We start from the raw sequence: 23,124 nt of genomic DNA on the forward strand, positions 1-23,124 counted from the left end.
TAGCGACTGAGCAAGATAAATCGACCCCGAGCAAACCCAACGGGCTCATATTTATACACGAGCTGGCTTGATTCATCTTAATTGTGCTTGATTTTGACTATGAGCAGGTCTTGACCATGAGCACATCTTGACCATTAGCAAGTCTTGCCATTTCAAACAGAACAAAACACCTTTATGGTTCTAGCCCTCGCGCTCACGTACACGGGGAAGAACATTGTTGTCCTTTGTAACTAGTGCTACATTTCCGTAAGCATTTCTGATGAAACTTGTAAAGGTCCGTGTCTAAGAAATTATAATTATAATTCAAGAACGCGACTAGATGCACCAAGAGCCTCGCCGCATGGAGTCGATCCACTAGGTCACTGTTCGAGTATTTGGTTAGTAAAGCCGATATTCATTTACTCTATCCATCTATCAGAAGGACAACAAAATGGTACTCACATGGCAAAGTAAAGTGCTAGAGGAAGTAATTAAGCCATATTAATAAGTTATATACAGTTCGTGAACAATTCAATGCTAATCGTATTCTCCCCGGAGCTCTTCTCTCCTTGGAGATGATCTCTTCTCGGAGGAAGTCTCTCCATGAAGCCTCTATCCCCACGAAGACACTCTCTACGAAGACACTCTCCACGAAGTCTCTCCACACGAAGAATCGCTCTCTATGAAGCATCTCTTTCCATAAAGAATCTCTCGCCACGAAGAATCTCTCCACGGACCTCCTACTTCCCTAGTGATCTATCGTAATCATTATTCTCACGAGTATACTTGATCTCTACGACAATGTTATACTTTCCTATATCTCCATATTTAAGTATAATGCGCCCGCACTTCAGCGCTTACTCGGGTCTTACGATTCAATTCTAACAGGAACGTGACTATTAACGCTTCTTCTGTCTTTTTCTTTCTATCTTTTTCTCGCTCCATATGTCATATACGTGAAAAGAATGTCAGGAGTTGTAGGTGTCAGGGACTCAAAATCGGCCCCATCTCAGAGATCTCAAATGGGACCTTCCCACTTCCGGAGATTCATCAGTTGGGCTTGAAATCAGGCTCATTATCAAGCCACAATGCACAAAGTCGATATGAATGAGGCCCTTCTAGAAAATGAGTTGCTCGTTCAAAACTTTTACGGATCGAAATCACTCAGATAAAGATTACTACTTAACATCATACCAGTCATTTCAATGTACAGAATCTCAAAAAAAAAGCGATCCTCGATACTTCAAAACAGCTTAATGGTCTTAATACAATATAATAGAAACTCGGTGCAAAGGAAAACTATGGCAGCGTTGTACAAATAAACATTGCCTAAGCTCACAACAGACTATCCAGCGCGAATGAGGAGGTCACATTCGAGGACATGGTAAAAGGCTCGTGGCGAGACAAAGCTGGGTATAAGAAGATCGAGTTCTGTGGGGAGCAAGCGAGCAAAGATGGCTTGAGATACTTCTGGGTCTATAGTTGTTGCATCTGGTAATGTCAACAAGACTAACAATGCCCTACAATATATGCGGTAGGTAACCCTAGCAATCGAGATATGCTTCCTTGACTATTTGACCGTTTCTCAAGTTGCCTGAAATTAGATCAGATTACTGGATGTTCTTCTTTGAGCGACTCCAGAGTATCGGTGGCCTAATTTTGGGCCATTGGATCCCGAGAGTCAGATTTAGGCTGTCATCTGTACTAATTTCACTGATGTGTGTCGTCTGATCCGGGTTGTTTGACATGATCGTTTGACCTGTGTGTTCGCCCCAGGTCATAAGCTCGCGAAATTAATGGATTGGCAAAGATTTGCCCGTTCGTGTTGCCTATTCAAGCTTCAGTGGTCTTGTCAAATCAGTGTGCGTATGATTGGGTGGAGGATCGGTTTTGGAAGGACTGTTTGGGATAGTGCGAGTGGTCCAACTCCATTCCTCTTGTCTCGTCTTCTCGTAGTAGACGTCTTTCTTCGTAACTACTTGTGTACTTATACTTCCAGGTAGTTTCGTGGCTAGTCTTCAGAACACAAAATGTGTCCGAAGTTGAGCAAAAGGACAAAGTCCAGTTGCTCTCACAACTAGACCCTATATAAAGCTTTGCCACGTCCTGACACCGGTGGCCGTAGATTCGGAGGTCGAAGGCAGCGAAGGTTAGCATCCCACGTGTAGTCACGTGGGAGCGACGTATAAAGTGATATACATAGTGGTCGAGGACGAGATTCGGCGATTTGAGGTAATCGCTACCTCTTTGCCGGTTAATAAAAGTACTTGGATGTTGATCTTTAGCTTTTGGTCCCTTGCGCGGTTAAAGTTCTATTTTTGACATCCGGGTCGAAAGTGAACGATGTTGCGTACGCTTTGAATACAAGTCATCTATACACTGTCACATTATTTTTTGTGGCTGTAAGGTATATCTACTCAAGCTCAACGATTATTATCTTCAAATAGGCACACGAGCCATGATATCATCCACTAAAGAGAGCATCCAAGCTTCAAGAACATCCAGTAACCTTTGACAGCATCCAACAGCATGGGAAGATCCAACAGCATGAGAAGATCCAACAGCATGGGAAGATCCAACAGCATGACCAAGCACCCAAGTACCTAAACATCCAAACATCCAGTTCCCCAAGTACCAAAGTATCAACAATGCCTCCGTGCCTCCATGTCTCCTCAATACTTCGAGGTCTCATGCTCCGATGCCTCAACAAGCTCTTTGCGCATTTCCCAAGACCAACATGGCCCTCACATCACCTAAAGGTGCAAAGTGTCCTCTCCTGGCCCAATTTTGACATATGAACTGAACGGCCGCGATGGCACCCAAGAAATTTGACTGAACAAGATCTAAGTCATATACGAAGCTGCTGTAGGTCGTACCCCAAGAATTTGTAGTGGCAAGACCGAAGGCGTGAATGGAGCAGCCCTAGGGCACGATGTTCGAGGAGTTTAGGTGAGAGAGATCAAAGGTGCAGATGGAGCCACCGAGTATCGTACCGCATGAGGATTGCTTGATAAGACCTAGAAGTGAGAAAGATCTCGGCGACGTTGTGAGCGAGGCTCTGGTCGAAGTAGCCGTGATGTCTTACTCGAGTGCGTTAGTTGACAGGCCATGAAAGACGAGGCAAATTCACTCCAGGCCAACGAGACCTGGAAGCTCGTCGAGCTGCCACCGGGACGGAAGGTGATCCAGGAAAACGAGTTCGAAAAGGACAAGAGCAGGTAAGAAGATGGTGGAGTGATGACGAGGATGGCCCGCGGGCTCGTCACGAAAGAAGCTGGGTATCATTGCGGCTTTCAAGACGTCCAAGGGAGCTGACGTCAAGTTTGACAAAGACTTTTCACTGAGATGACTGGCAAGGCCAGCACCGAGAATTCGGAGAGCCGCTCCGTGCCTCATAATGAAACAAGTCTTAAGTTGATGAAGCCGGTGGAATCAGAGTTGTAGCAACGAGCAAACTCGGAGTTCCATTCTCTGATGAGAGGAGGTGGCTTAAAGTTGTACGTCTTGTCGTTGTTGTCGAGTTACCGAGCTTCGATGATATGGTTGGCAAGGTTGGAGCATTGCTCCGTGTTCCAAAATTGAGGGCGTGAATGAGAATATGAACTAAGCAGCTGTAGAATAGCAGCCATAAAATGGCACCGCAGTAGTGAGTGTGATATCAAAGGCATACATGAAGTAACCGTAGAATAACATTCGAATGGCGTGTGACGTTCGAAGGCATGAATGAAGCAGCCGTATAATGACACTTGAACGAACTAGTTGATGGCCAAAGGAGTGAGCGAAGTAGTCATAGAATGGTACCTGAGCGGTGTGTGTGACGATCGAAGGCATGAGCGAAGCAGCCATGATATCGTACCAAAGGGTTTGGTTTGGCGATCAAAAGCATGATCGAAGCAGCCGTGATATCATACCCAAGGTTTTTGTTTGACGATCGAAGGAATGGTCGATTGTATGATCGAAGGAGCCGTGATATCGTTCCAAGGGCTTTTGGCGATGTGTTCGATCGATGGCACAGGAATGCTGTGATATCGTACCCAAGGGTTTCGAGTGGTGGGTCAATCGGAGGCGCAGAGGTCGAGCAGAAGCTTTCAGAAGCCGACGAAGCCTGTGATGTCGTGCTCAAGGGTTTCGGGCGACGAAGTCGATCGACAGCGCAGAGAGTCTTGTGATATCGTACCCAAGGGTTTTTTTTCTACAGAGTTAGGAATGGTAGAGAGATGATGGGAGGTATGAGCTCACTTTTTGATTTTTAAAAGGATGCTCCCCGGGCAGGGGCACGTCCGCACCGGCACACCTCGCCCACAAGCCGAAAGGAGGCTAAGGATCGAAGAAGGGGTCCCGCTCCCCACTGTGTGGCTGGGGCAGCCAACCTTCGAAAGGGGCAGCCTCTGTTGTCCAAGTTAGCGAAGAAACGCAGGCGACAATGGGCTGCTCCAGGAATGATACTTACTGCGGCTGACCCAATCGAAGGCTTTGCCCCAGAAGCTCCAGCCTGTCAAGGCAACTCCACCCAAGAGCAGAGCATCCAGGGCCTTTTGCAAGGCCCATTTTTTCACCTCACGAAGAGGCGAGATGGTGCTCTCAGGCTTCGAAGCCTCAACAGGCCGAAATTGACCAGTGGGGAGGGCCCTTGTCCTTCTCGTCACCGGGGTCCTCCGATACGCCCTGTGGGGTCGATGGTATGCGCGGATATTGGCACTATTGAGCGGACACATGTCAGCAATCACCGAGGCAAGGAGCTGAGGAGAAATGGGTTCAAGAAGAAATAGTGCAAGCAGACCGTGTTGTTCCCCGTACCCGGGGCTGCGCCGTAACAAATGTCCTAATTATATTAGACATAGCTACCACTAGTCAGCATCGACCACAGTTTTTCACGGCTTTCATGCGTTCAGGGGCACGAATTTGAGATAAGGAGCAAGAAAAAACTCCTCCAAGAAGCCATGATAGAAGAAATGGTGCAGAAGGAGTGGTATGTCATGAACTCGAGCGGCTTTGATTGACGGGAAACGTGGTAGAGGTATAGTGCAGCTTCGTTTGCAGAACTTTAGACGAAAGAAAACATGAGAGTGATAGAGGCAGTGCGATATGACATCGTCTGGAGCTGGAGTATGACAAAATGAACCGTACTGACCGAATGCTGCTGTAAAGATGTTCGTGAAGGGAAAGAAACATAGTATTCCGGGGGTGAACGAGTATATACCTACCTCTGGCGGCCGTACCTGCTCTTCACATTGGTCCACCATAACAGTTGCAGTAAACAAGGAAACTGGAAAGAGCAATACTCAACTACCCACCCACATCGCGACTGACATCTGATCTCTCAGACGAAGAGGTCGCGTTCAAGGAGAAAGGGACTGGAGCTCCTGTCGTAGAGGAGGGTATTGATTCTGGAGATGTGATAGGCGGTAATCTAGCTTAAAGGCCGAATCAAAGTATTTCTTCTACTTCACACAGATCTCCTATTGGGTGACGAAATTTGCGGGCTTTGTATTCGCCCTCAGGCTCCTTCCCGCCCGGTGGTTCTTCGCCTACGGAATCTGGAAGTAGGTGCTCTTAGCTGTTGGTAAACAAACATCGCGTACTTGCACTTGCAAGAAATGAAGCTAAACTGGAAGCACAATCTGTGAGATTGCGTAGAAAGCACGAAGGAAATCGTCGAACTGCAAAAGGCGGCAGAATCTTGCTTCTTTCAAGCCGCTTCGGGAAGCTTCATTCTCACGATGGTGGTAGTTGAGTTCATGGCTCCAAAGAGTAGCCAGTAGCGCAAAGGGCCCAAGCGTGAGTCTGCAATTCATTCAGAATCATTACTTGCAATCGTCGCGGTTGTGGGTCTTTTGAGGATGCGTGTCGAGCGGAGAACTACACAGGCGATCATGAAGCCCAGGTGCGTCACAATTTGACTGACAAGGAGGAGGATGCAAGTATGACATAGCCAGCAATAGTGGACGGAAACCGTAAGGGGTTATACTGTTGGCGCTGGGTGCGCTGACTTAGGATACATAAGCAGTAAAGTTTTAATTTTATTAGTTCTTAATACATTAATAGCAAGATAAAGCTAGCCTTTAATATTATACGTAGCTAGCGTTATTGTCTCTTTTAATAAGTAACGCGCTAAGTTAATCTTTTTTACCTCTTTATATTATATGAAGTCTAGCTATACTTCTCTAAGCTTAGTCTATAGCTGCTTACCCTACACTTAAACTCCTTATTTCCTAATCTTTGTTAAGATAGATTATGTCCTTCGCAAAAGACAAGTACCTATGTTAGACGTCTTGCGCATCTCTCTATTCGCTTTCTAGTTTTGTTTCAGTTTAGTGAAGCAAAGACGAACGGCGAGTCACAGCTTGTTCATTAGTCATGAATACCACCAAAGTTCCCTGCGGTACGAGCCCAGACCACCCCACACAGATATATATTAGGGGCCTCTGCAAGCGCCCTTCCCATTTCTTCTTCCTGTTATCACACTACTGGCATCGAAACCCATCTTCCATCTCAGTCACACGACCAAAAAACTACTAATATCCATCATCTTCACGACCGTGCCGACTATAACAACGTCGCCACTTCGAGCACTTCGAAATCCAGGTGAACATAAAGCATACCATTATTGCTTGTGATGTCCCTTGGGACCCTGACTTCGGTTCAACCCTCTCTACGTGGTGACCGACTTCTTCTGCGCCGATCCGCTAAAGCAACACCTCTTCTACCGTGAGAGCGCAATAGGTTGAAAGCAACATGTCTTCGTCTATCTTTTGCAAGGCACGTAGCTCGCTTGCCAGAAGAGTAGCACCTGTCACCCTGTTGGAAGCATCGAAGTTTAGTCAAGCAATTGAACAGCCGCTTCGTTCTGCGCTACCCCTAACACGGTATTTACACACTCAAATACCGGCGAACGAACCTTCCAATTGCACTCGTCGTCCGCAACGAAGACCAGAAGCAATGACTCGGTTGCGACGGTTACCAGGCTACGGAACGAAAGCGCACAACGGGCGATATGAACTCGACAACTCCCGTATACGACCAGTCGCTAGATGGAGGCATTGTCGAGAGCAGAGAGCCGATACGACCAACACCAGCCACTGCAAGGAGAGATTTCATCCAGTATGGGCCGGACTTCTAGGAGCCATTCTCATCGTGGAGAGTCTGAATCCAAATTCTCGTCCCATGTACACATCAACGGAAAGATTGTTCGACTGGCTCGGGTTGAATAGGTCGAATGAGCATGAAGCACAAGAAGACCATACAAAGTCAAATTCGTTCCACCATTGTTTGTCCGGGCTCCCTCACTGCGCCTACTGCGATGAGCATATAATACCGGTCGACAATGGGGCGAGAAGTATTCGCGATGGACGCGAATCAGATGAATCGGTGGCTAAGGATGCTAGCGAAGGACATGAAGCGGCCACTCCAATCGACAAGGCAGGCTCGGGGCTCCCTAGTTTATCTACCATTCGTCTTAGATGGGTTTATTGGCCAACTTCAGAAGACTAGAAAACGAGCTGTTTGTGTCAAATGATCGATAAATTCACGTAAAAATCCATGAATTAAGAAGCCATAAGTGTTAAATTGTAGGTTGGTGCCGCAGAAAACTGATGGGACAGCCTGGACTAGATACCGTACAAAATCTTATACAAAGGGGTCCGAGATGACCCATATGGCGTTTTATCTATTTGACACACCCCCTCTAGAGTTGAACTAAGCGTAGCGAGTGAGACTCCAGAATAGGAAATGTTGATACGCCGTGAAAGAGTGACTGTTTAATACTCTCTAGAAAATAACATCTTTGCGGGCGCTTTTAGACACCGTTGCACATTGTTTAACACGGTCCAATAATGCGCATATTTGACAAACTTCGCGACAGTCGCGCCATCGTTCTGTGTACTAACACTAGCTGCTATGCTGTTGCCTGATCTTAGTTATCTCTATATGACACCAATTCTGTATATGTCCTGAGCTCTTCGCAAAAGGATGATCCAGGTCAAGACCTTCTTTCTATCTTTCAATGTACTCCTCTATTAGCCCTGTCGTCTTCACCTTTTCTTTCCACGTGAACGAAAGGGTCCAGATATAGGATCTATCATAGTTGATCCGTTCCATGATACACAGCCACAAATCAAGAACAGCGTGGACATCATCCATCCAAGTGGGCCGATTTGATTGGGGGGTGGACCAGAAATGGTCCCTACTAAGTTCAAATATATCCATCGATAGAATGCTAAACGCGTTTAACAATTTTCTTTGCCGTGAACAAGTAACAGTGTAATAGAAAGATGCGTTAGAGCAATGTTGATCGTGATTATTAGAGAGTGTTATGCCGAGAGAAACTCTTAGAACACATTTATAAGTAAACAGAAAGAATTTATAGGATAATATAGCTAAAGTCCTTTAAGAAAACACCCTGAGAATTAATATACAGCTGTCTGAAGTCCGTCTAAGTCCTAGCCTAAATGATTAATACTATTAAAACTATTTTATATAAATTAGATGAAGATGCTTAAGAGAAGGGTAGAGAGTTCTCTTGAGCTTAATATAAAAAGGTGACAGGACATGCTTTAGTTACAAATCGACCCGCACGTCTTCAGGAGAATAAAATATGCACTGGAATGCTAATAGCATTACTATCACAACATCAGCAAAGAGACAGCGATGACACATCGCCTCCAGGCGTTCTTTGGAGAGTGCCCCGGAACAGGGAACCCCGTTTAGGTCGCGCACACTTGACATTTTCTGGTACCATGTTAGGAAGGTCCTAGAATCGGGATCGCGAGCAAGTCTGAGTGAGGTCATGAGCAGCTTGAGCCAATTAGATTGAGTTTGAGCGGCCATGATCGTGCTTGAAATGACGGCGAGCAAGCATAAGCAGAGCGCGAGTTGAGGTGGTGCAAGTATGAGCCCGGTTGAGCCGGGGTTAATTTTACTGAGTCAATGTGGCTGTATCAATAAGCCGAGTTGGGAAGCGGGCGCGGTCTATTTGTCCTTAATAATTGTGGTAATAATTCAAGAGGAGTACTAAGGACACCAAGAATTAGTTAAGTGGGAAGGCAGTTATTTTGTAGCTACGGGAAGGAGGCGTACTCATCTATTACTAGCAAATTATTTCACTTCTCTGACATGAGTGAGAAGCAAGAATGTGAGGGAGGGGGCCTCGTTTTCGGGGCCCCAAGCCTGAGCAGTATGATCACAGGGAATGTGCGTCTAATATAGACTATAGTAATAAGTGGTTTCAAAAATTAAAGGAAGGGTTCATACATGATTTATAGAATAAGCTAAGAAATAAAAATTACAGGTCGCGTAAGCGGTTGAATAAAGTCGATGTTGTCGCAAGTGCGGTATGAGTTTGTATCGACAAGACATCTTCCGCTGAGCTGAGCGAAGCAATCAACAGCATGTTTCGATGGTATAAAGACGCAACACTTTGCTATGCCTATCTCGACGATGTCAGCGTGTACGCCAGATCAGACGACTGGTTTAGTAACGATGAGCTAGCCAAGTCGCGATGGTTCACTCGCGGTTGGACACTACAAGAATTGATAGCACCAAAGAACATCGTGTTTTATGGCAAAGATTGGATATCTGTCGGCCAGAAGGCCTTATGTTGCGCGAAACAGGAACGCATAACTGGTATTAGCGCAAATGTGCTTGCGGGTACAGACGCCGTAGAGGATCAGAGTATCGCAAAGCGTATGAGCTGGATGTCCGGACGCACGACGACACGAACAGAAGACATGGCATATTCTCTCATGGGTATCTTTGACATCAACATGCCGCTGTTGTATGGTGAAGGAAATAAGGCTTTCGTTCGGCTACAGGAAGAGATCATGAAAGACTCCGCAGATCACAGCCTCTTCGCATGGAACGAGGAAGACCCCGTGGACGACGTCCTTACCCTTGAATGGCCCAGTTCGGTATTTGCAGCTCATCCTGGGCAGTTCAGAGATTCAAGGGAAATAGTCAATCGCAGATTTGACGACAAGGATAGGCTAGACGAGGAATTCTCAAGTACAAACCGTGGCGTTAAGATCAAGCTCCGCATCCGAGAGCCCACCAATGATTCTTCACATGCATTAGCACTCGGGTATGACCGTTTCCTGGCTGTGCTCGACTGCTGCTTTGAAGATCCGAAGTTTGAGAATTGCTGGCCTGGTATCACACTCAGACGGCTCACAGGGTCCAAATCACAGTATGTGCGCCTCCCCTGTTATCCCATTGTTCCTGTTATCTTTGGCCAGGTCAGCGACGCCCAGAAGTTATTAGGAGTCGTGTCTGTTGGCGAGACTGACAGCGGAGAGTGGATCTATCTCCGTAAGAAAATTCCAGACTGGGCTTTTCAAGACCTTCTTTAATCAAAACGCAAAGCTGGAAAAGCTACATCAAGGACATAGCATTCAGCTCGGATGTGATAGCCAGCAGGTTTCGAATGACATCGTCAAAAGATATGTCGATAATGCAATTGCAGACAAAACGTAGCTAGTCAACTCCAAAAATGCCTACACAACACCCCCATGGTATCTCTCGCTTTAAGACGTCCTAAAACAACAAAGATCTAATGTACAAAAACCCAGACACTGTAACTAACCAAACGCCATGCTAATCGTAACATCATGAGGCCTAAGCATCGCTACACTTACATTCGACTAACCTGCACCGGTACTCCCGGATGCATGTTGAGCAAGTACTGTGGACCCGGCATCGTCCCGCCACCATAGTGCGTGCGACTTTGGTTCCTCTGATGCTGCTGCGGTTGTGTTTGGCCATCCGCACCAAACTCCCCACTTCCACTTTGACTTGCACCATACCCATATGGCAAATTCCCATATCCAGGCACCTCCTCCATCTTACCCAGCATAACCATCTCATCGCTCTCTTCTCCCGAGCCGCGATTTTGTCGTTTTGCAGCGCGTGAGTACGCAGATCCACGTTTCCGAATGCACGACTGCAGTATGAAGATGAACACGCAAACGGCGATGGATACAGCGGTGTAGACGAGGATTATCGGGCGGGTCTGATCAGAGAGATGGAGACCCAGGCCGCCAGTTAGGACGAGCAGGAGAAAAGAGGTCGAAACGAGTGGTGTGTGGACAGCCTTTTGGAGGCGGGGGAGGTAGGGCTTCAGAGATGGGAGGGCACTGGTTAAGAGGAGAGGGAGGAGACATGTGAATGCGAGGATTTGGTGAGGTGTGTTGAAAGCTTTTGACTTTGGGTTGCGTTAGTATGGAGATGCTAATCTTGATGGTCACAGAGAACTTACGCGGTTGTACTCTGCACTGGTGATCCCACCCAATGTGTAGCTCACGATCAGGAAGATCATGATGATGACGCTGAGTATAACGTGTACCTTGATGTTCTTGAACAAGCACACGATGAGCATGTTGAGCGGCCAGAGTATAAAAAGCGCGAGACATCCGATTACAGCGTGTGCAAGATTCGCTCTATCATGGTCTCTTGTCATCTCACCCACCATGCTCACACCATTCAGCGCATTGCTCTTGACTGGCACACCGCCCGCACCTGTTGCTGTCGACATATCCATGGTGAAGTGACCAAAGCGGATATGCCGTTTGAGGTCTGCAGAAGGCGAGTTGGATTGCAGGTTCTGTGCTTGACCAAAGGCGAAAACCATCGGGTGGGCTGTCGCTTCAGTGTCGATGAAAGAACGACAGTTGCCACACCGCGCTCTCAAGATGAGCATATCGTCGTCGATCCGGGTTCCTGGAAGGATAGTAAGGGATATCGAGGAGTTGAATGTTGGCTCGGAAGCCTTGGAGCCGATGCGCGGTGAAATTGTTACGTCTGGTACCTGTTAATATCCATCTTCCAACTTGACTTGACGTCAACATGGAGTAGTGCGTACTATCACTCTTCGCATTGGGGTACATGATGAACATTAGGCTTCCTTCCATCTTCTCACCGAAACCAACGCCAACCCACGAATATGCCGGACTAGCATAGTAGATGAAGATGTCGTCCGAGTCATCCGCGATGTTAATTGAGAACTGGGTTTCCGTTCGATCCAGGTAGAAGGTTGATGCGGTTGTGGCGTTTGTTGTTGTGTTTTGACATGATATGAGCGCTGGGAAGACTGAGAGTCAAGTTAGCAACATGCGTTGACAGACGCGCAATCGTATTGCAGCTGAGGCTACTTAAAGAGCGACTTACAAGCTAGCAACGCAATCACTGCGCCAAACTTTTGCTTCACATCCATCATCGCAAACACAGGATCAGTACCCTCAAAAGCGCGCAAAGATCGACAGGACACTTCAGTTCCAAAGCAAACCAAAGAAAAACAAAGAGGGAAGGTAACAACAGCTCCAGCTCCAGTTTCAAAGTATCACAGCATAAACAACTAGCCCCAACGCCTCCCTTCGGGACCTTATACTCTGCGTACAAACGTCACTCAACCACGCCATACCGCATGCTACCCCATCGCTCACATGAAACAGCCAAAAAAGCGACCCCATCACCGCATCCAACCACTCGCCTTGCGGCAAAGTCAACTTAAAATGTCTTATCTTGGAAAGTACCTATGGGCACTGAGCCAGTCAGCGGCGCGAGACCAAGTGAGATTGAGCATGTGGAGTGGGCGCTTAGGGAGATGGCGCGCTCGCGACAGGGGTTTCATCGTGTTTGCGTGTCGTGTAACAGTCGTGGAAGCGCCCGTAAAGACAGGGGGGACGTGCCAAGCGGGGTAATCGGCGTCGTTAGTATTTTTAGTACACAGGCGCTTTCGTGCTGTATATAGGACACAATGAGAGACAGATGGATACTTGGAGATACATTGCATAATGTTGAATTCGGATGTCGCAGAGAAGTGATTACAATGGTGGTGGGTTGAAAGGGCAAGGGTTTCAATGAACTTGTGGTCTGACCTCGTGTACGTCCTTGCTTTTGCTGCATGCACACTGCCATCACTAAAAGCAGTTTTCTTCAACCCCACAGCACACCAGAATAGAGTTTATCGATAGTTTGCAAGTATCAGATCACACGGTGAACGCCAATGAACTCATAAATTTGATTGGGAACAGCAGAGAAAAGAGAATTATGTACCTCCCCAACACCTGCCACTTTGATCAATTCCCACATCCGAACAAGCATCAAAGAAAAACCGCAAAAACCACCTCTTCCTCACTCGCTCCGGGTATGCTAGTCATAATCGTCATATTCGTTAGTGCTACAGGCCGTATCCTCGTTGCAAGTCGTAGAGATCTTGTGAGTCGGTTCGTGTCATGTTGAGACTTTCTCCGACAAGCGCGCTGGAAGCCCGTGAGCGTTGGTCGGGGATGCAAAGACGCATCAGAACATGCTGGTCGAACCGAAAAATCTGCCCAACGAGATGTAATGATGCGGGTTGTCGCAGGCTCGATGATGATGCAAGACTTCTCTGAAGGGCTCTCGAGTCCAACCCGCAGGTCCGGCATCAAATGAAAACTGTACGAAGATTCTTGTTCACATCCAGAATCTAACGGTATCGGCTGCGACGGCTGTCGAACGATACCTCGTGCTCGTAGAAGCGGTCGTCGTAGGCTGACGCTGGGCGAGAATCGTGAATTGATTTGCGCTCAATCTCAATCTCCCGGATGCGACTCTTGCGCTTGCGACGGATCTCATCAGAAATCTCGACGAGATGCAACACATCCTCCTGGGTGGGGGTCAGCACACTGCATATCGCGAGTATGGTCATAAACTTACGTATCGCAGGTATTCCATGACGTAGAAGAAGTCGTCGGTCTCCTCGCACGAATAGCCCATTGAGTCGATGGCTTCACGGATCACCAGGTCCTTTGTGATCTCGGTCCACATGTCCTTCTTCTTTTGTTTCACCGATCCCTGGTTGTAAATGTCAGTGGTATGTTCGTCGTCACCGCTGATGAACTTTGATCTGCGAACGCCATTGTAGCGCTGCCAGGTGATCTCTTGGGCAGCACCACCGATGCCATCCATGCGCACGCGACTGGTGCCGGGCGGCACGTCGATGATGGACCAGTCTTTGGTTACTCCATTCCAAGCTTCACCCGGGTAGGCGCGCTCAAGTGCTTTGCGATTGTAGAAATCGGCTTCCAAATCAAAGTCCGAATCGGGCATAGGGGCTGTGTGCACACGCCTTGGGGGACTAAACGACCGCTCGCGGTGACGTACCTGGTCGCGGTTGAAGTTGATATCAATATCGAGCTCCTCGAAGTTGCTCCTGCCACGTCCACGGCTGTGGCTCCTGGGGATTTGTCAGATTGCGTTGTGTAGATGGCATCTAAAGTGGGTACTCACTCTCGTCGGTTGATCTCGATCTCGAGGGTCTCGTTGATTGGAGGGGGAGGAGACGGTGGCGCAGGTGGGGGAGGGGGTGTTGGCGAACGCGCCCTGACGACACCTGTACGACTGTCAGTATTGGATGTAGATGCTTTTAGCCAGACCACTCACCATGGTCAATGTGTCTGTGATGTGTGATGATCTCCTGGATGATGGGAGGGCGGATCTCTGGCTCAGGGGCTGGCGGTGGTGGTGGGGGAGGCGGGGATGGGGAGGGAGAGGGAGTGGGTGCTCGCTCCTCCTTGCGTCTGATGATGATTTCGTCTCTTATGACTTCTCGGTTGTTCGCAGGTGGAGACTCGGCGCGTGGGCGACGGATGACAAACTCCTCGCGCTCCCTAGCGACCAGGTCGCCGCGGTTGCGTGCTGGGGGAGGAAGACTCCTCTCGCGACCTCTAATAGTCAAGGAGCTCCTCTCTCTGCTTGTGTCCCTGCCATCGCGGCTGAACTCTCGGCGGTTGGCGCGAATCTCAAAGTTGCCGTCACGCTCCTGGAAGCGGATGGAGCCTCGCTCAGCAGAGACGTCCCTGCCGTGGCGGCTGACTTCGCTGCGAGAAGCGTGGAAGTCGATGTCGTTTCCACCGCGGCCCCGGAAGCGCACGTCGTCGTCATCCACCTGACGCGGGGCAGGTCGGCTGACGGACCTGACTGGGGGACCATCACCACGGCGGAAGACAATGTCGTCGCGCTCGGGCGGGCCTCGAGACTGCTCGCGGCGCTTGATTGTAATGTCTGTCTCGTCGATTTCGTCCCGGCCGCGGCGTGTTGGAGCCTCGCTATGGCGGATGCTGATGTCGTCACGCTCCATGCCCCGCATAGCAGACGGCGGAGGCGGGGGACGGCTTCGAGTTGAGCGCACATCATCGTCGAAACCACCACGGCTGCTGCGGGGTCCTGCTCGGGAGAAGTTGTCCTCGTCACGGCCTCTCAGCACCATGGGCCCGGCAGTCGGGCGGTTGTAGTCCTCGCGGAAGAAGTCGGGGGCGCTGCGACGGGGGTCAGGGCCTGCGCCACGCCGCAGCTCGAGGTCGAGCTCCTCATAGTTGCGCTCGCTGCGGTTTCCATTGCGGTAGAAATCGCGCTCACGCTCCTCGTACAGCTCAGCGGTTGGGTAGCGTCGCGACATTTGTGCGGCTAAGCGACAAGTGAGCGACGACGGGGGGGAATGGTAGTGGGGTGATGGGCCGCTCTCAGGAGACAGCAGATGGGGTGGAAGAAAGGGCACGGGCAAAGTACACGAAGAGGAAAGAAGAAGGGTTATCAAGGTAGCGAAGAATGAACTTGTGCCGTGGCCTGACGTTATCGAGAAGGCTGGCCCAGTTGACTCCCCGGCGAGAGTAGTGGGGTTGGTAGCAGGACCAAGGTCGGGCGCTGTCTCGCTCTTTTGCAATGACGTAACCTTCACGCTGCACTAAACCACCCACCCTGATCACCAGGATCCTTCCTGCCCAATGGCCGCCAAAGCCCCTGCACCTCTGGCCCAGTTCGCAGAAGCAATCGCCTGCAACCCTACTGCCGGTGAGTTTGACGACTCGATTTGGCTCCAGAGTGGACGTGGCTGGCCAGGCTGCTGGACATCTGTCGTTCTGTCATGTGTCACTGGGCACGCTCAGAACCATCCCCACGAGGCTCTCTGGGGCTGCTTGTGCCAGTCTTACCAGAGTACAGCCCCAGACGCAGACGCGCCGATTAATCCTGGATCTTCGCGACCCCAGGCTGAAACTTACCCAAATTCAAGGTCGGAGTCAGGTACAGTTCAGGCGGCCACATGGAGTCGCTACCTGATCGAACGACAGCCGCGGGAGCGCTATTACTACGGAACTTGGACCCAGCTGGGGCAGCCTGATCGGCGCACTCGACACTCTGTCGTTGGTGAATCTCATCAGATCTTCATGCCCAACACCGTGTGCGACGGCGCGAGACGACCCGCTCGTACCACATTGCAAATCTTCTTGTCTCGGCATCAGCTTTTTCTCGTGGATATCCCTTCAGTATGTAAACATCTCACGCGCAGCATCAAAACCTTCGGCTTGTGACTTGATTCTCGTGCTGGCTGCCCCTGGTAAGGTCCGTCTCTTGCCCAGCACCCCATGCAAGATGACGTTGTTCGGGCATACTACCTTGGACTGCAATTTCCCCAGCAAGCGATGGCATTCGAAGACATTCTGGTCATAGCCAATAAGCAAAAATTAATCTGCAAGACTTACGAGGCAGTATTCAGTGCCACATCGCGAGAGGTGACGAGAGGAAGAGCCCAGCGAGGCGGACGGGTAGTGCCACGTGGGGCTTTCCTGCAGTATTGCGACAACCCTCCAAAAAAGAAAAGCATTAAAACTTTCGCATATCATCTTCGCATCTTACTGCTTGTTCTATAATGTTCGAAACTTGTAGTAGTTCTTAAAGTCCCACATGCATGTGCGTAGGCTACACTAACAGTTCCCACGTCCAGGCGCCTGGTGCCCAGGTGGTGGCTGCCACGAGACAGTTACGCTAAGAACACGAGCCTCCACCCATCAAAAACCCAATGCCTTCTGACTTCTTATCACTACCTCCCCCTCATGGGGCGATTAAAAGTTCTTCATGTTGATCTGCGCTTTGTGTTTGTTCCTCATATACGGCCGTCTCCTTTACGCCATTCCTCAGAAGTGCCACAGCAGAGTCCGTTGGTTCACCCTTTCTCTCCATCTGCTACGACTTTTGCATGTCAAGTTCAAGCCCATATGCTTATTCACAATATTCGATATTTCTAGCAACTATGGTAGATACAATCACGTTGCTGGAAGGCAAAAACACATAGGATATTAGCAACTGAGTGTTAGGCTCAAGCACGCAGAGATCTTGAACAAGGTGCAATGTCGAGCCTTGCTTGTCTCGCTATTCTCGTCGTGAGCTCAAAGCTTCTATGTCTTACCTCCAGTCTCATTTCATTTTAGTTCATCTAATTCTTCAAATTTTTCCGATTGCTTTACCCAGTCGTACAAAGCTAGTCCTTAGCTTATTGGTGGCATCACCTCTACAGTAACATTTAATTGTCTTTATCACATTTCACAATCCTGCTTGTCTCAACTTGTGCGCGTCGTAGTAATTGCTTGATTGGTTGAGTAGTCCGTTTGCCGTGGCTAGACCACTCCTTCCTCACGGTGACTGCGTGTTTACAACTCACCGCGCGAACTTCACCTCGCGAGGCACGACAAAAATTCTTTCTGTTTTCTCTCATCTCCCATCGCTACTCGTCTCAGCACATATCACTTCTAAACGTCAGATACAATCGCAAGGCGAACATGGCGCGAGGCCCTCACAACAAGCCAAACCGGGCCAACAAGCGGGCAGGCGCCAGCACGACTTCCCACAGAGGCTCACAAGCACCACCATTCAACAATACATATGAGAGCCTAGAACAGCTGGATTGTGAATGTAAGTCTTGTCCTGTGTCTCGCATCAGCCCATGATATCTCGCCGTAGCAAAGAAGTCTCGTATTCCTTGCCTACGGAGCTGCAGAGCTTCTATCTTCACTTGGATTAGTAGGAATCGTTATGAAAATGGCTAACCTTTTGGCAGATGGAGAACTGAATGCCAATCTTACAGAGCGCTTCCGCAGCATGCCCTTCAACGCCTCCAGGAATGTCTCTGTTCCGCACGATGATATCCCCATGTCTGAACCATTCCGCGCCAACAACGACATCCGAGAGTACTTCGAACTAGCTAAGAAACCTGTCACTGGAGGGGCATGGCTGCATATGCCAGAGATCCCGAACCCTTCGGAGGTTCTGTGCGAAAAATCCGAATCTAAGAACGACGAGGCGCTCATTGAGGTTGACGAGAGAATTCGTCCACACAAGCCCAAAGGTGCATACGACGACAATGAAGACTATTTGAGGACCAAGTACGAGCTTCTACGTGAAGATGCTGTTCGACCGCTCCGTGAAGCTATCGACGAGGTTCGTGCCGATCCGTTCAAGAATGAAGCAGAGTACAGGAATCAGAGCATCGGAGTCTACGATCCAGTTTATATCACGTCACTCGTATTTTCGCCGCGAGGCTTAGCAACGCGGGTCGCCTTCTCCCTCGGCCGGGTCAAGAAGTACATCCGGTAAGCCGAGGTGTAGATGCAGATTTGACTCTAAATAACGAATCTAGATGGGAGCAGTCGAAGAGGCTGATCACTGGCACTCTTGTTGCCTTATCCCCTACCGATGATGCATTCCAGACCCAATGTGTGCTCGCTATAGTTGCGGCTCGTCCTCTCTCCGCACTAGAGCAGAACCCACCTGAGATTGATCTCTTCTTCGCGCGTCCAGAGGACCAGGAAATAGATCCTATGCGCAAGTGGATTATGGTAGAGTGTCGAAGCAGCTTTTTCGAAGCATCTAAACATACACTGCTCGCTCTCCAACACTTGATGAGGGAGCCATTTCCGATGTCCAAGTACCTGGTCCACGTCCAGAAAGAGGTAGACCCTCCGGCCTACATCAAACATAACCCTTACGTCAATCTGAGCTCACTCGTAAGTATCGAGGAGGGTAGAGATTACGAGAATGTGAATATACTGGAGGATTGGCCCACAAATTCCTCGCACTCGCTCGACAACTCTCAGAGCAGGGCATTGAAGCGTATACTAACAAGCGAATTGGCCATTATACAAGGACCTCCAGGAACGGGAAAGACGTTTGTGTCTGTTGTCGCGCTCCAAATTGCCTGCAACAATTTGCGCAAAGAGGATGCGCCTATCATTGTTACAGCTCAGACCAACCACGCTCTTGATCAATTGCTCCGCCATACGTCACAATTTGAACCCAATTACATTCGCTTGGGAGGCAGAAGCAAGGACAAGGAAATCAAGAAACGAACTTTATTCGAAGTTCGCTCAGAACTACCTCGACAAAAGCAGCCTGGCAGTCAGAAGGCGCAAGCCACTATTGCGATAAGGAAGTTGACTACTCAGCTTCAGGTTCTGCTTGCGCCTCTTGAAGTCAACAAGGTGCCGCTTGATCACAAGCTCCTACGAAGTCTTGGACTGATCACCCGGGATCAAGCCGAATCACTGGAGATGGAATCGCAATGCACGATGGGGGTTTCACCCTCTGATAGTCCAGGGATTCTAATGGAACAGTGGCTGGGTAGATGTCTCGCTCCATGTGATCGGCCAATCGGTCCAGAACAGTTCGACTGGGGATATGAAGAAGACGACTTCGAGGTCGAACAACTGAAAGAGCTTGAGGCTGAAGCCGTGGCTCAGGATGACGATGATATTGAGGCATTACCCGGACCACTGATCCAACTCAGTGACAACTGGAAGGGTACAGGAAATCTGCTGAGCAACGCCGACATCCAAGATATCTTACGAAAAACGAATGACTTGACGACAATTCGTGTCGCCGATCGCGGTACGATCTACAACTACTTCAAACGCGAAGCCAAGAAACTCATTGTTATCGAAATTCGCAGGCTCGCGAAACTTTATCAAGAAGCAGTTGTACAGCGCAAGGTGGGTATGTGGGAAGAAGATGTACGTGTTCTCAGCAAGGCACGCATCATCGGCTGCACAACGACCGGTCTCGCAAAGTATCGTGCTCTACTCTGCGCTCTCCGAACTCGGATTTGTGTTGTAGAAGAAGCAGCAGAAACACTCGAGGCTCCTGTCACCGCTGCTTGTTTCCCTAGTCTCGAGCACCTCGTCTTGGTCGGTGATCACCAACAGCTGCGCCCTCACACCCAGGTGCGTGCCTTTGAAGACAAACCATACTTCCTGAACTTGTCACTCTTCGAGCGTTTAGTCTGTAATGACGTCGCCTTCGATACGCTTACCCGACAACGTCGTATGATACCTGAGATACGACGACTGTTATATCCCATCTACCAGGATACACTCAAGGACCACAAGAGCGTAAAGGATCTTAGTAACCGCCCGCCAGTCGAAGGCATGGGTGGAAACAACAGTTTCTTCTTTTGTCACGACTGGCAAGAGACCCGCGATACTTACATGTCGGCGCTGAACCCAATGGAAGCACATATGATAGTCCAATTTTTCGACTACTTGGTTCTGAACGGTGTCGATGCTACCAAGATTACGGTATTGACCTTCTACAACGGTCAGCGCAAGGAGATCATGCGGAGGCTCCGGGCGCATCCGAATCTATGTGGCGGAGTGCACGATATCCAGGTAGTAACCGTGGACAGCTACCAAGGCGAGGAGAACGATATCGTCCTACTTTCTTTGGTACGATCAAACCACAAACATTCCATTGGGTTCCTGAACTCCGAGAACCGCGCCTGTGTCGCCCTTTCCCGAGCCAAACGAGGCTTCTACATCTTCGGAAATGCAGAGCTTCTTGCGTGCGAAAGCGGTACTTGGGCTTCAGTCATTGAGATAATGTGGAGGAATAAGAAGGTCAGGGTGACGACAGGCCAAGAGCGGCGGATAGGTTATCAGTTCCCGCTCGAATGCAGCAACCATGGACGCAAGATATGGTGCGAAGTGCCCGAAGACTTCGAACTTATCAAGGGTGGATGTGACATCAAGTGCCAAGGGTCGTTGCCATGCGGACATCGCTGCCCATACCCATGTAAGCGTACCAATATACGAACTATATGGGAGACGGATACTAAATCGCTTACTAGGTCATCCCTTTGAACATCACAGGATCAACTGCACGCAGAAATGCTCCAGGCGCCTTGAGACTTGTGGTCATCCTTGTATCGGTACGTGTTGCCTTCAAATGCAAGCAAGACCCCTTACTGACAATCTTTAGCGGAGTGTTGCGACCCGTGCAAGTGTCATGTGTGCGACCGTCGCAGTGGTGGCGTCAAATCGACTTTGAAACCAGTAAACGGGGCGGCACCGTTTCGCGGAGCCCGGCCAAACACGCAAAGCTTGATGCTCGAAGACACGTTACCCGGCCCTGGATCCTCTAAACGTGGTGTCCAGACCTATGCGCCCACTCAACGCATGACGACCCCGGGTCTATCAGATTGCACTACGGTACAGTGGGATGTCTACGCTAATGGCGGTGGTGTACAGGAAGACGATGCACGTGCATACGCGAAGATGCAGGTGGAAGCCCTATACTATGCACATCGAACATCTACTCCTGGGACCGAGACTACAGGCGGCAAGCTGATTGAGCTGTTGCCAGAGAAGGACGCAACTGTTTCCAAAAACATGGGCTTGCTTCTTGATCTTGACGTCGAACCATTGGTCCCAGAGAGTCATCCCCAAACGCCGCGGTCATATGCAAATGCTGCGAAGCCCTACGTCAACCTTTTGGATTGAATGACTATACGCAACAATGGAGTTTTGGCGTGATCAGTGCGTTCGTGCTTGAAGTGTACCGGTGGATAGTTATGTGCAATCATATCGACGTGAACTAGGAGAACATGCATCGATACAGGGCATTGGTAGAAGGTATGCATAGCAACTCTAGCGCAAAGGACTCGTGTCCGGGGTATATAGCTAAATCTTCAGATCGCTCAACATCTTTGCCATGCTCAATCTTTCCTGTCCCCATCCATCTGGACCTCGAACACTTCGCTAGCCAGCTTTGCGACATCACCACCAAGCCCCGCAAGTCCGGCCTTGATACTTTCAATTGTTTGCGACGTCAAGTTGCCTTTCCGCGAGTAGAAGTCTACACCCGCAGGGGTAAACAACGTCTTTGCAAAGTACGTCACGACCCAACTGTTGTCAGTGCCCTCCTCGTCGCCATAGCCTAGTATCTCCCATTTGCTCGTCGCAATCACCAACCACCCCTTGCCACGCCAGTTGTAGCCGAGACTCGCCACTTCTTCGCCCTCTGTACCTGACGCTGACGCTGTATTTGGTACATCAAACGGCTTGTCAACTCCATGCACAGTCTTGATCTTCTCGGCGCCCAGAGATTGGTACGTGACTACGTCGTCGATCTGAGCGGGCTGTGTGGAGGGAATGGCAGTGTATGTGATGCGCACGTTGCGCGATTTCTTCCACATGGGCAGCGTGGAGTGGGTTACATTCCAGGAGCCTGAAAGCCATGACAGGGCGGGTGGTGCGAGCGAGGGGGAGGGTTCGGTGGACGGCAGAGACGATGGAGCGCGGAGGGTTACCATGGTGAGGTGATTTTGTTTGGTGGGGTGAGGGCGGTTGGTGATTGGCGATGTATGTGTGGAGATGGACGCGTGGAATCTGGAGAGATTTTTGTGGGTATTAGATGATGATGACGATTGACAATTGTTGACGATGGGTGTTGATGAGGTTGGACGGACAACGAATTTTCGACGTGGCTGGGGGAGCGGTCTAACGTTTGTCAAGAGAGTCGCGAAGCTGTCGCGATGTCAGTCGTCTGGAGACGGATACTTCGAAGCTACTATATGCTTCATATTTGCTTTTGATCAGCTGTAGATCCCATCTACACTTAACACATCATCATTTCCATCACCACCGCGTCTCTCATTAGCACTCGATAACGCGACAGGGCTAACAGATCGACGCTACCGGGAGCCAACGCAGCCGGGGGCACGTGCCAAGCCACCAGCCGTATCCCGCCACTCCAACAATAGATCGTACTACCTACTTCCGAACTTCGCCTCAGCACCCCAGGGTCCATCAAAAATCGAATAACCTGACATCACCTTTCCCGCCTGCCCGCCTCCGACGCGTAACGCCCTGTCCATGGCCAGCGAAATTCGACTGTCTGTCCCACCATCTGCGGTCTTCCTAGAAGCCGATGTCGCCAGTTAATGCATCGTAACCCATGTTTCGACTGCGTCGCGGCGGCTCTCGGTTGGCCGGGGGCTGACGAGGCCTGAAACTCTTGCACCAGTTTGTCCACGTCGCTTCGTGGGCTGTGCAGTGAGTACGAGAACACCGT

General features: G+C 49.7%; 8 protein-coding genes across 8 annotated transcripts; 5 read left to right on the plus strand and 3 right to left on the minus strand.

The window, feature by feature from the left end:
- Nucleotides 1-3,863: 3,863 nt before the first annotated feature.
- Nucleotides 3,864-4,748, plus strand: CC77DRAFT_1012117 (hypothetical protein; the record flags this gene model as incomplete). The annotated part of the gene is made up of 2 exons (XM_018523748.1): nt 3,864-4,139; nt 4,236-4,748. The coding sequence occupies 2 exons, from the start codon at nt 3,864-3,866 to the stop codon at nt 4,746-4,748; spliced, it is 789 nt and encodes a 262-aa protein (XP_018381914.1).
- A 1,643-nt stretch (nt 4,749-6,391) lies between these two features.
- CC77DRAFT_378944 (hypothetical protein) lies at nt 6,392-7,639 on the plus strand. The gene has a single exon (XM_018531429.1). It carries the CDS (start codon nt 6,715-6,717, stop codon nt 7,468-7,470), a length of 756 nt encoding a protein of 251 aa, XP_018381915.1. The 5' UTR covers nt 6,392-6,714; the 3' UTR covers nt 7,471-7,639.
- A 1,726-nt stretch (nt 7,640-9,365) lies between these two features.
- On the plus strand, nt 9,366-10,322 carry CC77DRAFT_1064951 (hypothetical protein; the record flags this gene model as incomplete). The annotated part of the gene is made up of 1 exon (XM_018528772.1): nt 9,366-10,322. The coding sequence occupies one exon, from the start codon at nt 9,366-9,368 to the stop codon at nt 10,320-10,322; it is 957 nt and encodes a 318-aa protein (XP_018381916.1).
- A 202-nt stretch (nt 10,323-10,524) lies between these two features.
- CC77DRAFT_379483 (CBD9-like protein) lies at nt 10,525-12,389 on the minus strand. The gene is made up of 4 exons (XM_018531433.1): nt 12,136-12,389; nt 11,831-12,049; nt 11,228-11,769; nt 10,525-11,173 (listed from the first exon to the last, which is right to left on the minus strand). The coding sequence occupies exons 1-4, from the start codon at nt 12,182-12,184 to the stop codon at nt 10,604-10,606; spliced, it is 1,380 nt and encodes a 459-aa protein (XP_018381917.1). The 5' UTR covers nt 12,185-12,389; the 3' UTR covers nt 10,525-10,603.
- A 1,046-nt stretch (nt 12,390-13,435) lies between these two features.
- Nucleotides 13,436-15,406, minus strand: CC77DRAFT_1012120 (hypothetical protein; the record flags this gene model as incomplete). The annotated part of the gene is made up of 4 exons (XM_018523749.1): nt 13,436-13,615; nt 13,666-14,185; nt 14,239-14,341; nt 14,392-15,406. The coding sequence occupies 4 exons, from the start codon at nt 15,404-15,406 to the stop codon at nt 13,436-13,438; spliced, it is 1,818 nt and encodes a 605-aa protein (XP_018381918.1).
- Nucleotides 15,407-15,569: 163 nt separating this feature from the next.
- Nucleotides 15,570-16,606, plus strand: CC77DRAFT_379024 (hypothetical protein). Its single transcript, XM_018531431.1, has one exon. The coding sequence runs from the start codon at nt 15,732-15,734 to the stop codon at nt 16,314-16,316; it is 585 nt and encodes a 194-aa protein (XP_018381919.1). The 5' UTR covers nt 15,570-15,731; the 3' UTR covers nt 16,317-16,606.
- Nucleotides 16,607-17,718: 1,112 nt separating this feature from the next.
- Nucleotides 17,719-21,730, plus strand: CC77DRAFT_1023857 (hypothetical protein). The gene is made up of 4 exons (XM_018525747.1): nt 17,719-18,371; nt 18,419-20,844; nt 20,900-20,980; nt 21,031-21,730. The coding sequence occupies exons 1-4, from the start codon at nt 17,821-17,823 to the stop codon at nt 21,549-21,551; spliced, it is 3,579 nt and encodes a 1,192-aa protein (XP_018381920.1). The 5' UTR covers nt 17,719-17,820; the 3' UTR covers nt 21,552-21,730.
- CC77DRAFT_379027 (hypothetical protein) lies at nt 21,660-22,677 on the minus strand. The gene has a single exon (XM_018531432.1). The coding sequence runs from the start codon at nt 22,361-22,363 to the stop codon at nt 21,767-21,769; it is 597 nt and encodes a 198-aa protein (XP_018381921.1). The 5' UTR covers nt 22,364-22,677; the 3' UTR covers nt 21,660-21,766.
- Between the last annotated feature and the right edge of the window lie 447 nt (nt 22,678-23,124).

Source organism: Alternaria alternata (genome assembly GCF_001642055.1).
Source record: "Alternaria alternata strain SRC1lrK2f unplaced genomic scaffold CC77scaffold_21, whole genome shotgun sequence".
Taxonomy (NCBI): domain Eukaryota; kingdom Fungi; phylum Ascomycota; class Dothideomycetes; order Pleosporales; family Pleosporaceae; genus Alternaria; species Alternaria alternata.